Genomic DNA, 12,295 nt, shown 5'->3' with positions numbered 1-12,295 from the left:
AGGACACTAGGGGAGTGATTAAGAACTGGTTCAGAGGCAAGCAATAGCGCCCTGAACCTACCCCAGAGAAGAGAAAGCGCGAGACCCAGAGAACAATACCGGCAATTTGCCACACTTTATATACTAATCGTACAAAATATTAATGAAATCTTGAAGTCATGATAAATGGTATGGGCTGATAACCAGCAGTGTGTTTTAAAATGAGTTACACAGTATTAATAATTTAATGGTATTTTTACAAGTGAATGCAAAATACTTACTGTTATTTGAAACCAGTACTAATATAACATAAACAGACATTCTTTTCAAATTCACACTAGAATTCTTATTAGTTAAGAGGAAAATGAGGTCTTCAAACAATTCAGATGTACACAAAGTTTGTTGACAGTAAACTGAAACCAGAAAATGAATTATCAGTATATTAATTCTTATTAAGCCATTTACAATTTCTATTTATTTAGGCAATAAAGTCTACAAATTACAGATTGATAAAAAGATTCTGTCTAAAATATACAGACTGACCTTTTCTGAAAGGCTGTCAAGAGAAAAACAATTTTCAGGACTGAATCAGATATTAAAATTTAAATATTTCATACCATTACTTATTTCTCCTCCCTTCCCCCAACCAACATATCTGAGAGCCAGGCTGAAAAGTCTTTTGACCCTTCTATAGATGTGACTGACAGCAACGTTTCCCCTGATCAACAAGGTGACACATACACTAACCATAATTGGGTCATTTTACGGAACAAAGTATCAGGTCTACTTGAAAGCTCCCATTCTAATTTTCCTCTTCATGTCATGGCACTAATTCAGAAGTTCTGAGATGTTTCAAGACATAGGACATTAGAAATTCATCTTACCTAGCAACAGTTTAACAGTTACTAAGCAGAATGTAGCTTCCAGACTCACTCTGAAGGATCAATTCTCAAATCCACTTGTCAGTAACTTTCAATGTAACTTGACAATGTAACCTGCAGGTCTTTGCCTAGATCCTCAGTTGTGACCAATATGTGCTGGGCGCCTCTGAGGGAAGAGGGCTGCAAAAGAGCTATTTGCTGCTTCCTGATCCTGGAGCCAGTTCTGAGGCATGATACCGAGCAATCTCAGACTATCATACCACTGGGGGACTGAAGAAGTGCACCACCCTGCTTTTGCCCATCCATGCCCTCTACACCAGAGCCTATAAGTGGGGCTGGTGATGTAGCACCAGCCACTCCACCCAAGGAATTCCCCCAGACCAGAGGAATTCTCAGATGTCCATTTAAGCTGGCTTTATGGCTCCTTTGAGCTTCCAGAATGGAGAAAGTATGGAACAGCTGAGTCAAGAATCTGGTCCCATTTGTCAGGCTGGGATCTGCTGTAACCTGATAAATAAATATATCTAAAACTACGTTAAAAGATTGGTTGATATGATAAATACAGGCAGAGGAGGAAATCTTAAATATTCAGAATCAATAAAGTGCAGTGATATAGAACTTGGAAAAATAAAAGTATACATTACCATTACTCTCCATTACAACCGCTAATGTAAATAAGGCTGCTTCCTTTACTATGCAGTGCACACTTGACTTTGCAAGGTCACTTACAAACATCAAACCACCAATCTCTCGGAAATAATCACTTGCATCACCTGTTGCATATGCAGACACAATGAACAAAAAGGGAAATTTATCTTAGGTACTAATTTGGGAATCCAAAAACAATCAGAGCAGTATGGAATACATAACATTTCCAAGATTTTATACCTTTACAGTCTTATGACTCCTAGACATTATTTTAAAATGTGACAATGTTTAATACGTATTATGAAAAAAAATGCTAGTATTACCATATTCAAATATCCCAGATAAGAAATAACAAATCCCCCAGTCGAAATGTCATGGTAGAATACTTCTTACTGTTTTGTTGGCAGATTGAATAAATAGTGATCAAGGCCTCTTTTTGAGAAGCAGGGCTGTCCATTTGGTATTTAAGACATTCAAGCAGTAAATTCAGATCTGTCTTCATCTCTGAGGGAAAAAAACAGTTTTAGAAGAATTTCACAGGAAACGTATATTTTCCTTTGAATGCACCCTTTTAAATTGACGATTAATTTTAATGCTAAGACTCATAAAAATGTGGAACCATCTTCTATTTTGAAGAGAAAAAAAGAACAATCTGAAATTGAATCTTTTTTTTCCCCACATAGCAATAAAAGTTATGCACAGCCCAAAAATGTGTCTCTAAGTAGTTTTTGTTACTAGATGATTATTTTATTTGCTAATGGAATAATCCCCTTTTCATATTCACCTTATTGCCTTCAGTAACAATGTTGTTCTCTAGCTGCAAAATTAATTTAAACAGAGAATATGAAAAAAGAAAGAGATACAGGTTGAAATCCCCATTGAAACCCCACTGAAGTAAATTGGTGTTTTGTCATTGACTGCAACAGGGCCAAGATTTTATCCACAGAATGTGATCTCTACTAGCAGAGTTTAATCCTGGATCAGGACCAGAACAAATTTTGATTTATCAAGGAATACTGGATTCTTTCCTACCCCTTTATTTTTTTTTTTAGATCTTCCACTGTTTGTAACACTATTTTAGAAGATTAAAATACAGATGATTTGCCAAGCAATTTTGCCTTTGTTTATAGTGTTTTAAATTAGAGATGAAATTAATGTGGCTATTTTTATCTAATACTAATAAAAACAATCACTTTACACAGTAGCTGATTTTATCACTTTGTTTCTGCATATTTCCAGGAATATTACAATTAAATGTCACTGCAGAACCAGCCTTTAGACAAAAGAACTATGTATTTGTTGATCCTCCCCAAATTAATGGTATCTGTACTAATTATAACTATTTTTCTATGACTGATGATAATGGAGGCTCCCATCAAATTCAACAGATGAGCTACAGTCATTTCTTGTGGGTCCTGAGATGAGTCCAAAGACCAATTTCAGACATGCTGCCCCATCTGCAAATGCCACAGGTAAAAACAATTGCAGATGAATGTGCATTGCTTTTAGCTTTACACATCACACGCCCTTCCTTCACTGCATCAATCTGCGAGCTCTCAAAGTCTTTCAGTACAAGCTGGCAGAGCTGCCGCTATCAGGTCTTATTGTGGGCTAAGAACTCCCAAATGTTGAGGTCAACATTACATGACTGTAGGTGAGCCTTCAGAGTGTCTTTGTAACATTTTCTTGGTCTGCCCCTAAAATAAGTTCAAGTCTGCAATTCTCTGTAGAAGATTGCCTTCGGTATTCTGCTGTCAGACATATGGACCACATGACCACACCATCTCAAACTGCACTCTCACTATAAAAGCTTCAATGTTTTTGATGCTGCAGCACTCAAGGACTTCAGTGTTTGGAACCAAGTCTTGCCATTAAAATTTCTACTATCCGCCACACAGTCATTGTAGGTGGAACTGGTCCATGCATTTTATAGGGCATCAACATAGTCTAAATAATGCAGCCGTAGAGCAGTGAGGTGATTAACAATAGTGCAATAAACATCAATTTTTGTTTGCAGTCTGACATCTTGTTCATTCCAGAGATGATGTTGAAGTTTTCTGAAGGCATTACTAGCTGTCCCAATGCACTTCAAAATGTCATCATCATCAATCACCGCATCTCATGAAACAACACTGCCTAGGTAGGAAAACTGTCAATGACCTTGACAGGTACATCATCAATGAATACAACTGGTGTAGTTGCAATACTTCCTGGTTGAGGCTGAACCATGATTTCTGTCTTCTTTAGGCTGATTGTTAAGCCAAAACATTTTGCTGCATGTGCAAAGCAGTCAGTGAAAACTGAATGTCCCTGAGGTTATGGGCTAATAAAACACAGCCGTTAGTGAATTGTTATTCATGAATAACTGTTTTCATAACTTTTGTATTTGAATGCAGAAGATGCAGATTCAAGACACCTCCATCTATGTGGTACTTCATATAAATGCCATAACCAATGTCTCCGAATGCATCTATTAAAACAGCTGCAAACATGATGGTAAATAATGTCAGAGCAAAAAAACAGCCTTGTTTTACTCCATTGGTGACAACATAAGTAGCTGAGAAGCAGCCTTGGTCAAGAACACAAACCTGCATTCCTGCATGAAAAAATTTAATAATGTTGACAAACTTATCAGAGCAATCAAACTTGTGGAGAACTATGCACTGGCCATTTTCATTTATAGAGTCAAAGGCCTTAGTAAGATCAACAAAACCTATACACAGGTCTTGATTCTGTTCATGACATTTCTCCTGAATTTGCCAGAGTACAAAGATCCCATCTTAAGTATCACACCCAGGACAGATGCAACACTGGATTTCAGGCAATATCTTTTTTGCTAGTTGATACTCACCTGAGTCATGCTAAACTGGCTGATTATCTTTTTTGCAGTGGCAAGGAACGAGATGCCATGATGGTTATCACAAGATGCACGAATGCCTTGCTTTGATAAAGGTGAATAATACTAGCATCTTTAAGTTCCTGTGGCACAGTTTTCTGTTCCAAAAACTTTTAGTAGAGGCCAGTGAGCTTCCTGACAAGTCATGGCCCTCACATCTGAAGATCTCTGCAAGAACCATCTGGACTTGTTGCTTTGTCGTTTGACATTTCCTTGGCAGCTTTCTATACTTCAGACATGTTCAGTGGAATTACAAGTTGGTCATGAATTGAAAGTTATTCAATATCATCAGCAGCTGACGCTGATGTGGTGGATGGGAAGTTCAGAACCTTATTAAAGTGTTCAGCTCATCTTTTGAGAATTTGTCCACAATAAGTCAGTAGCAGTGACTCATCTGCATTCCAGACAGGGATGCTACCATTAGATAGCAGGTCACACATGGCCTTCAGCTAATCAACAAAATATTGGAATTTTTTTGATCTGCTGCTGATTGAAGCTGCTCAGCTTTAATTTCCCACCAGCTGTTTTTCCTGTGGTGAAGCTTAGCTTGCACATTGCACTTTCTACAGGTATAAGAACTTTTTAATAGATGAGTTTTTATCATTTATCCATAATGTGTGACCATACATGGACGTCAGGAGTTTCTTTATCTCAGCATCATTTTCATCAAACCAGTGCTGATGCATTGTCTTTATAAAGCCAAGGACTTCTTTAGGATGCATCAAACATTATTTCCTTAAAAGACGACCAGGAAGACTCAGTGTTTACTGTGTCTGCCTGAGAAAGCATATAGAGAACTTCATCAAATTCTTTAACAAGCCTTGCACATGTGAGCTCAGATTTCAATGCTTTGAGCATCGGTATTGCAGATTGACACCATTGGTGCTGTTTTAATTGCAAGGTAAATGTCATTTTGCATCTCATACAGATGATCAGACCACATGCATGCTCCCTACAGTGCATGGGTGATTTTGATATCCCAGTGGTCACATTGGCATATGACATAGTCAATAAAATGCCAATGACCAGAGTGGAAATGCATTCATGTTGTTTTGTGCTTTGTTGAAATATCATGTTTGTGATGACTAGCTGGTTCTGCATGCACGTTGTGAAGAACAGTGCACCATTTAAGTGCTCTTTCCCTACACCACGTTTACCAATTACTTTTGGCCAAGCTTTGTGACTGTGACCAACTCTGGCATTAAAGTCACCTAGAATGATTAAATTTGTTGTGCTGACGAGCTGATTTTATGGCCTTGTCAAAGTCTTTGTAGAATTTTTCTTTGACATCATCAGAACATGTCATCATGGGTACATATGCACTGATGACTGTTACATGACATACGGATGTCAAGGTGAGGCAAAGGATCATGTGGAGATCATTTATTCCTTCTGGTACACAATCAAGAGTGTGTGCAATAGATGTCCAAATAGCAAAGCCTATCTCTGATAGTGACCTCTCTTCCATGAACATGCCTATCTAGTACAATGTGTATCCAGCGCCAAACTCTTCAAGATTGTTATTACCTGGAAGACATGTTTCACCCAGTGCAGCTACATCAATGTTATATTTGATATCTTTTCAAATGAGTGCAGTATGCCTTTTGAGCCCACCAGCATCATCAGAAAGAGTGTAGACATTTTTGGATGCAGAGCTCAGTATTTTTTGTGTGATGTTGCTTTTTACCACACAAACTGGATGACCAGATAGCTGCAGTACACTAGCATGTTGATAATGGAGTGAATGACGTTTAGGGATCCTTTCTTCCCCCTTCTCTGGATTGGGGAGTGAAGCACTATTCTTAAAGAGGACTGCTCTTCAGTCAGTAACAAATGACCACGTCATTCACTCTGCCTGCATGCCAGTTTGTGACTAGGAACCCCAGCAGCATCCTCTGCCTGTCTCTGTCCCCACATGCCCATCACCACAGGAGTTTCAAAGAACAGAATTTAGAGGACTTTCCTCATTAGATATCAAATGCTGGGTCTAAAATCTTGATCATGACAATGTACTGTATAAATAAAACCTTCGAGGATAAAATCAGGAGAAGCTGGGTGTTTGGTATATCAAATTCTCATTTAGGGCTCAATCCTGCCAGGTGTTGAGTTCCCTTACTCTTGCTGAAGACAACTGGAGTTTAGGACACTCACCACCAACCAGGACATAATCACAATAATTAACACACCAATCCAACTAACACTGGAAGTTGGATCACATCCTAAGGACAGATGAACTGTTGAGAAGATATGGTCAGATTTAGGCACCTAAAGATGCAGACAGGTGCCTACTGGGATTTTCAAAAATGCCTACACATCTAACTCTGATAAGAGTTAAATGCCTATGTGCTTTCAAAAATTCCACTAAGCACCTATCTGCATCTATAGATGCCTAAATACCTTTGAAAATCTGACCCTTAGGGTCTTGAGTGTGCTACCAAGGTGACTTTATTAACAATTATTTTACCACTTCTGTTAATAGTAGCTACTGAATTTCTCTTAAAACTCACAATGCTTTGGTGATTTCAAGGAATATAAATTGTTAAATGAAAATAGAGATAAATGTGGAAATAATTATTAAAAACATGTGATTTCATATTGACACAATTCAGTGTTTGAAATTATGCCATTAGCTTTGTCTAGTATCTTCATCACAACATGTAATCCAAATATATGAATACAGTAGCAAGGCACAAGCAAATTCACCAAACAGTCACCCATCCCCATGGTAACCCCAGCTACCATCAGAGTCTGGTAAAACAGTGAAAAACAGATTCAGATATGACAAGTGATTCTAGAGATCTTACCACATTGTGTGTTCTGTACTTGTATATTTTCCATTTTTGATTGTATTCCTATTTTTATCCTGCAACTGTAAGAAAAGGCACTTTCTCAACAGTTCAGATCAGCAATGGTCACAAAAAGTGTACACACAGTATAAGTCCATCATGCCAACTTTCTTACAACATCCTCCCTCCTCTTCTGGTTATTTGATTTTTAAACTACATGCCATATGACACACACCCAAATCAGTGTGATCATGAATGAAAAAGATTCCCTTCGGAAAGGTATCATTATAAGGTAATACACTATGGCAGTACAAGGTTTTTTATCCAGTTTCATTTTGTAGACAAAGTAATTTGATTGTACCATTATGATGCATGTAAAGATAAAAACTCGTAACCTCACACATTTTTAATCTTGATTATGTTATTTATCTCAAAAAATCTGCCACACTTTCTCCCCCAACATCTGGCTGCCCACTTACTTCAACTGCTTGCTGATGATATGGAACCACTGGCCAATTTAAAAACTAGTAGTTCAAGTTTTCAAAGGAAATCTATGACCTTCTAGCTCCTGCTGTTACCACTAATGAGGAGCAACCAAACCTTGCATTCCATACACTTATGCATACACTTTAAAAACCAGTATGGATCAAAACCAAAGACACTTGATGGAACACGGACTGCAGAGGCAACTCCTTCAATTAAGATTTTAATATTTAATTGATTAGTAAAATTAGCATATTTTACATAAAATCAGAAAAATTCACAATTTCAACTCTAAAAACAAACGTAAGGGCCCAGATCCCTTGGTATGACAGAGCAGCATTCACAGTGAGACTTAGGAACGGGGAGCACAAAGGTAGCTTAAAGCCACAGTTCCCAAATGCTTGCGCCGGTCTGCATCAGTCCAGACACTTGCAAGCAAATCAGAGCAGACAGAGAGGTGCTGTAAATTACACTGACTACCCGCAGCTCCCAAGAGATTAATCCAGTAACTGAGAATTCCGGGAGCATAGACATAACCCAACTGCATTTCCTTTTCCCTGGACGTGCCAAATGTGCCAAGGTCAACAAAGGTAGGCCTCAAGCCACTACCATATCTTTAAGCCCCTTTTGAAGATTCTCCAGCTCAATGTGAGAATTTCAAGGGGGTTGGTTAAGCTAATTTTATGACCCCTTAGTGGCATCAGAGTAGTGCCTTTGAGAAATATCACAATGCTATCATAAAAGAGGACAGTTCTTGCTTTCACTAAGAATTCTTGATTTTACCTTTCCCTCATTGCTTCACAGAATGGCTCATGTACAAGGACCTTCCCAGTCCCCTCAAATTTGTCAACCACACAAATGACTTGAGAGGGAAAGGTTGAGTTTTTTTAAGCAGAAAGGACTCTTCTTCCATTCTCATCCTATTTTTACTATTAAACACTCATTCACCCTCTCTCTCTCTCTCTCCTGATCCTCTGCCAACTACAGAAAACTCTGTAGCCTCCCAGTCTCCCTCTGCTTCCCACAGAGGCCACATTGCAAGGCTGACAAAACACTAGATCAGCTTCCTATTTATTTATTTAGCAAAGGACTGACCTTTCTCACCTTGGAGCTTCAAATATCATTTTCAGTTCAGCTGAAGTATTTTTTTTTAAATGTATGATTACAAACATGATTTTTTTTATAATGTGCATTGCTAGTTTTGAATACTTTTAAGATCAGAGTCTACTTGACTACTTTATAAATGGACTTTTTTCTGAGACCGTATATAAAATATTTTATAAACCTCCCATTGCAATGTATCAGTAGATCTGCTTCATTATAGTATCACAGACAAGAGAGCCAAGCTGAGTAAGTCACCAAGTTCTGGTGCAGTAGAGAACTTTTGTGAAGCCTGTAAGTTTGATATAGGGTAGAAGACAAAAATATTCTCTCTCCTCCATCAGCTAAGGCTATCCAACCCAAATAATATATTCCCAAATACAGGCCTATTTTGTACAGCAATAAGGAAACACTTGGCTTATAATATTCAGAAATGTACCTACAAAAATGAGGTCTGGGGAATGCTTTTCAAAGTGGATGAGAACATTCCAGACACTCTATGACCAATTTCAGGCGATTGTATGAGCTGTGTGACTCAATCATTCTGCTGTAACACCAAAGGAAAAATCCAAAATTCTTTCTGGCTGCTAATTAAGCCCTTTTTTAAAAATGTAGGTTTTTAAAATCCTAGGGATAGATTGTCAGCTGGTGTAAACTATCACAGCTTCATTGAAATCATGACAGTTTACAGCAGCTGAGGATCTGACCTTTATATTTCCAAAAATACCAGCGTGTTTATCATTCATTGGTAACACCTTGATGAACTTAACAACACTTAGAATGGTCATCATTTCTGATCCCCTAGTGTGCCACCTATGTGTTCATTCCATCTCCCTCCCCCCCCAATAGCTCACATATGTTAATAATTTTAATGTGTGGGGTGGGAAACAATTAATGGCAGGAATCGGGCACCGAAAAAACCAAACTATTGGTCCACTCTACCCCACCTCAAACAGACGTTAGGGATTTCACAGTCCCACACTAGACAGAGATCAGGTTTCAACTCAAGTACTTTTCCCCATCCATTCTGCTGAGATGCCATGATCACTCAGAGGTTGCTTGAGCTTTCAGGGCACCCCTGTCCCCTGTACAATCAAAAGGCCTACATGAACATAAGAACAGCCATACTGGGTCAGAACAATGGTCTATCTAGCCCAGTATCTTGTCTTTCGACAGTGGCCACTGCCAGGTGTTCCAGAGGAATGAACAGAACAGGTAATCAAATGATCCATCCCATCATCCATTCCCAGCTTCTGGCAAACAAAGGCTATAGACACTTCAGAGCATGGTTTTGCATCCCTGTCCATCCTGGCTAATAGCCATTAATGGCCTTATCCTTCATGAACTTATTAGTTCTTTTTTGAACCCTGTTATAGTCTTGGCTTTCACAATATCCTCTGGCAAAGAGTATGCATTGTGTGAACAAATACTTCCTTTTAAACCTGTTTATTAATTTAATTTGGTGGCCCCCTAGTTCTTGTGTTTACTCCTTCTCATAAAACTTCCTTATTTAACTTTCTCTAAACCAGTCATGATTTTATAGACCTCTCTAATATCCCCCCCTTAGTCGTCTCTTTTTTCTAGCCAAAAAATCCCACTCTTATTAATCTAGGGTGACCAGACAGCAAATGTGAAAAATTGGGTCAGGGGTAATAGAAGCCTATATAAGAAAAAAGACCCAAAAATCGGGACTGTCCCTATGAAATCAGGACTTCTGGTCACCCTATATTAATCTCCACTCACACCCCTAATCATTTTTGTTGCCTTTTTCTGTATCTGCTCAGGCAACGTCACCTTCCCAGATCCAGTGTGTGTGTGTGGGGGGGGGGCAGACAGGGGGAGCAGCACACCGGGTAGCAGGCCCTAGAGCCAGGTACACTGGCCCCACTGCTCAGGTAACAGGCTGAAGGGCAGAATGACCCCTTTGCCCCTTCCCAAAGTTACTGCTTGTCTCTGGGCTTGTCCTAGCTGGCACCAGGCTCCAAGGGTATGGGTACACTGCAGTATGACACCCACGGGTGGCCCGTGTCAGCTGATCCGGGCTCATGGGGCTGGGGCTAAGGGGCTGTTTCACTGCCGTATAGACTTTTGCAGCGAGCTCTGTCACCCTCCCACCTCGCAGGGTCCTAGAGCTCAGCGCTGCAGGAGGAGCCTGCACAGCTACACACCCCAACGAAACAGCCCTCAGCCCAGGCCAGCCGCGGACGTCCAACTGCCCTCAGCCCAGGCCAGCCGCGGACGTCCAAGTGTAAACAGAGGCCAGCCACCCATTAGCAGCTCTGCTCTGCCGGCACGGCCACCAGCGCCCACAAACTGCAGGGTGTTGCCTGTTTCCCGCCCAGCCAGCAGAACCAGCCTGTGTGAAGGTGCCGGGTCCTGGCGCTGAGCGCGGCACCGGGGAGCACGCTGCTCACCCCGCGTCGGGCTATGAGCGTCACCGGCTGCTTCTCGGAGCCGATGCTTTTGCAGCTGCACGGCGCGCAGGTGCAGCGAAGCCTTGTCACAAGGCAGCTCCCTCCGCGGTTGGAGAGCTTCAGTCACCTCACGGAAGACAGGCGAAAGCAACCACTTTTCAGTCAGGGACATACCAGCCCGCGCCCTGTCCCTCCGCGGGGAGAACCCCGCGCGGCCTGCGGCGAGGCACGAGAGCTGCTGCAAGGCGCCTCAGCCCAGCGCCTGCTGGGGGCGACCCGCTCGTCTCTCTCGCCTCAGGCTGCCCTCACACCGTTACGCTGTTGTTGGAGAGCAGCGCGAGCAGCGCCCTGCCAGTGGGCTCAGCCCTGGGCCCCGCTCCAAGCTGAAATGTGGACATGGCCTATACGAACTAGCGCCGAGCTCGCCCCGCGCCAGCTTCGCACGTAACCGCCCCTGCCCCCCAGCCCCAACATTTAATACGGTCCCCACGCAGTGTGCTCCCCTCCCCAGGGAGAGCTGTCCATACAGAGGGGTTAGGCGCGCTCCCTGTTCATGCGCTTGTAGAGAGTCTCCTACAACCTTCCTTGGGAACAATGACAAGTCACTACTTGGTGGGGGCCTTCTGGTAAAGGTGATAAGGATGAAAGCTCCCCTCCAGGATCTCTCTCACCTGTTTCCATCCAAAATGCTTAATACTATCCCAGTCTTTGGCATTTTTTTTTGTTTACTGCACAAAGCTGCATCTTTGTGTCAGGCTGATGCCCATTCTCCCTCTTGTGCCATGGGGCCCAGGGTGGAGAAGATTATTTTCCTATAGCTTATTATACTCCCAATTAAAATACTATTCTAGTACTTCCTTACAGTAACCGTTTCAGGTACAAGAGTTTATTATTACTATTTTGCTTAGAACGCAGTAGTTCAACAAGTCAGCAAGGTGTAAATGACTAAATTTAACTTTTGTTACCACAGAATAGACATTCCATTGTTTAAAGACACTTGAAGAAATAATGATCAGAAAATTCTACATATTACATGAAAACAAATATCTTCTATTTTATGGTGTGATATACTTGTCTTGTCCTCAGAATAAAATAATAAAAGTACCG

At 40.9% G+C, this 12,295-nt stretch overlaps 1 protein-coding gene across 1 annotated transcript in view; it reads right to left on the bottom strand.

The window, feature by feature from the left end:
* Nucleotides 1-7,266, bottom strand: part of TERB1 (telomere repeat binding bouquet formation protein 1) — a 58,733-nt gene extending 51,467 nt beyond the window's left edge. The window contains exons 1-4 of the mRNA XM_075073667.1: nucleotides 7,209-7,266; nucleotides 1,902-2,012; nucleotides 1,505-1,633; nucleotides 261-392 (exon numbers count right to left, since the gene is read on the bottom strand). Of these exons, the coding sequence (XP_074929768.1) occupies nucleotides 261-392; nucleotides 1,505-1,633; nucleotides 1,902-2,012; nucleotides 7,209-7,242 (406 nt within the window). The 5' untranslated portion in view covers nucleotides 7,243-7,266. The remainder of the gene's footprint in view (nucleotides 1-260; nucleotides 393-1,504; nucleotides 1,634-1,901; nucleotides 2,013-7,208) is intronic.
* Nucleotides 7,267-12,295: the final 5,029 nt, after the last annotated feature.

Source organism: Chelonoidis abingdonii, chromosome 19 (genome assembly GCF_003597395.2).
Source record: "Chelonoidis abingdonii isolate Lonesome George chromosome 19, CheloAbing_2.0, whole genome shotgun sequence".
Classification (NCBI taxonomy): domain Eukaryota; kingdom Metazoa; phylum Chordata; order Testudines; family Testudinidae; genus Chelonoidis; species Chelonoidis abingdonii.
Note: the sequence above shows the minus strand (reverse complement) of the source record. Positions and strands in the feature narration are given on the sequence as shown.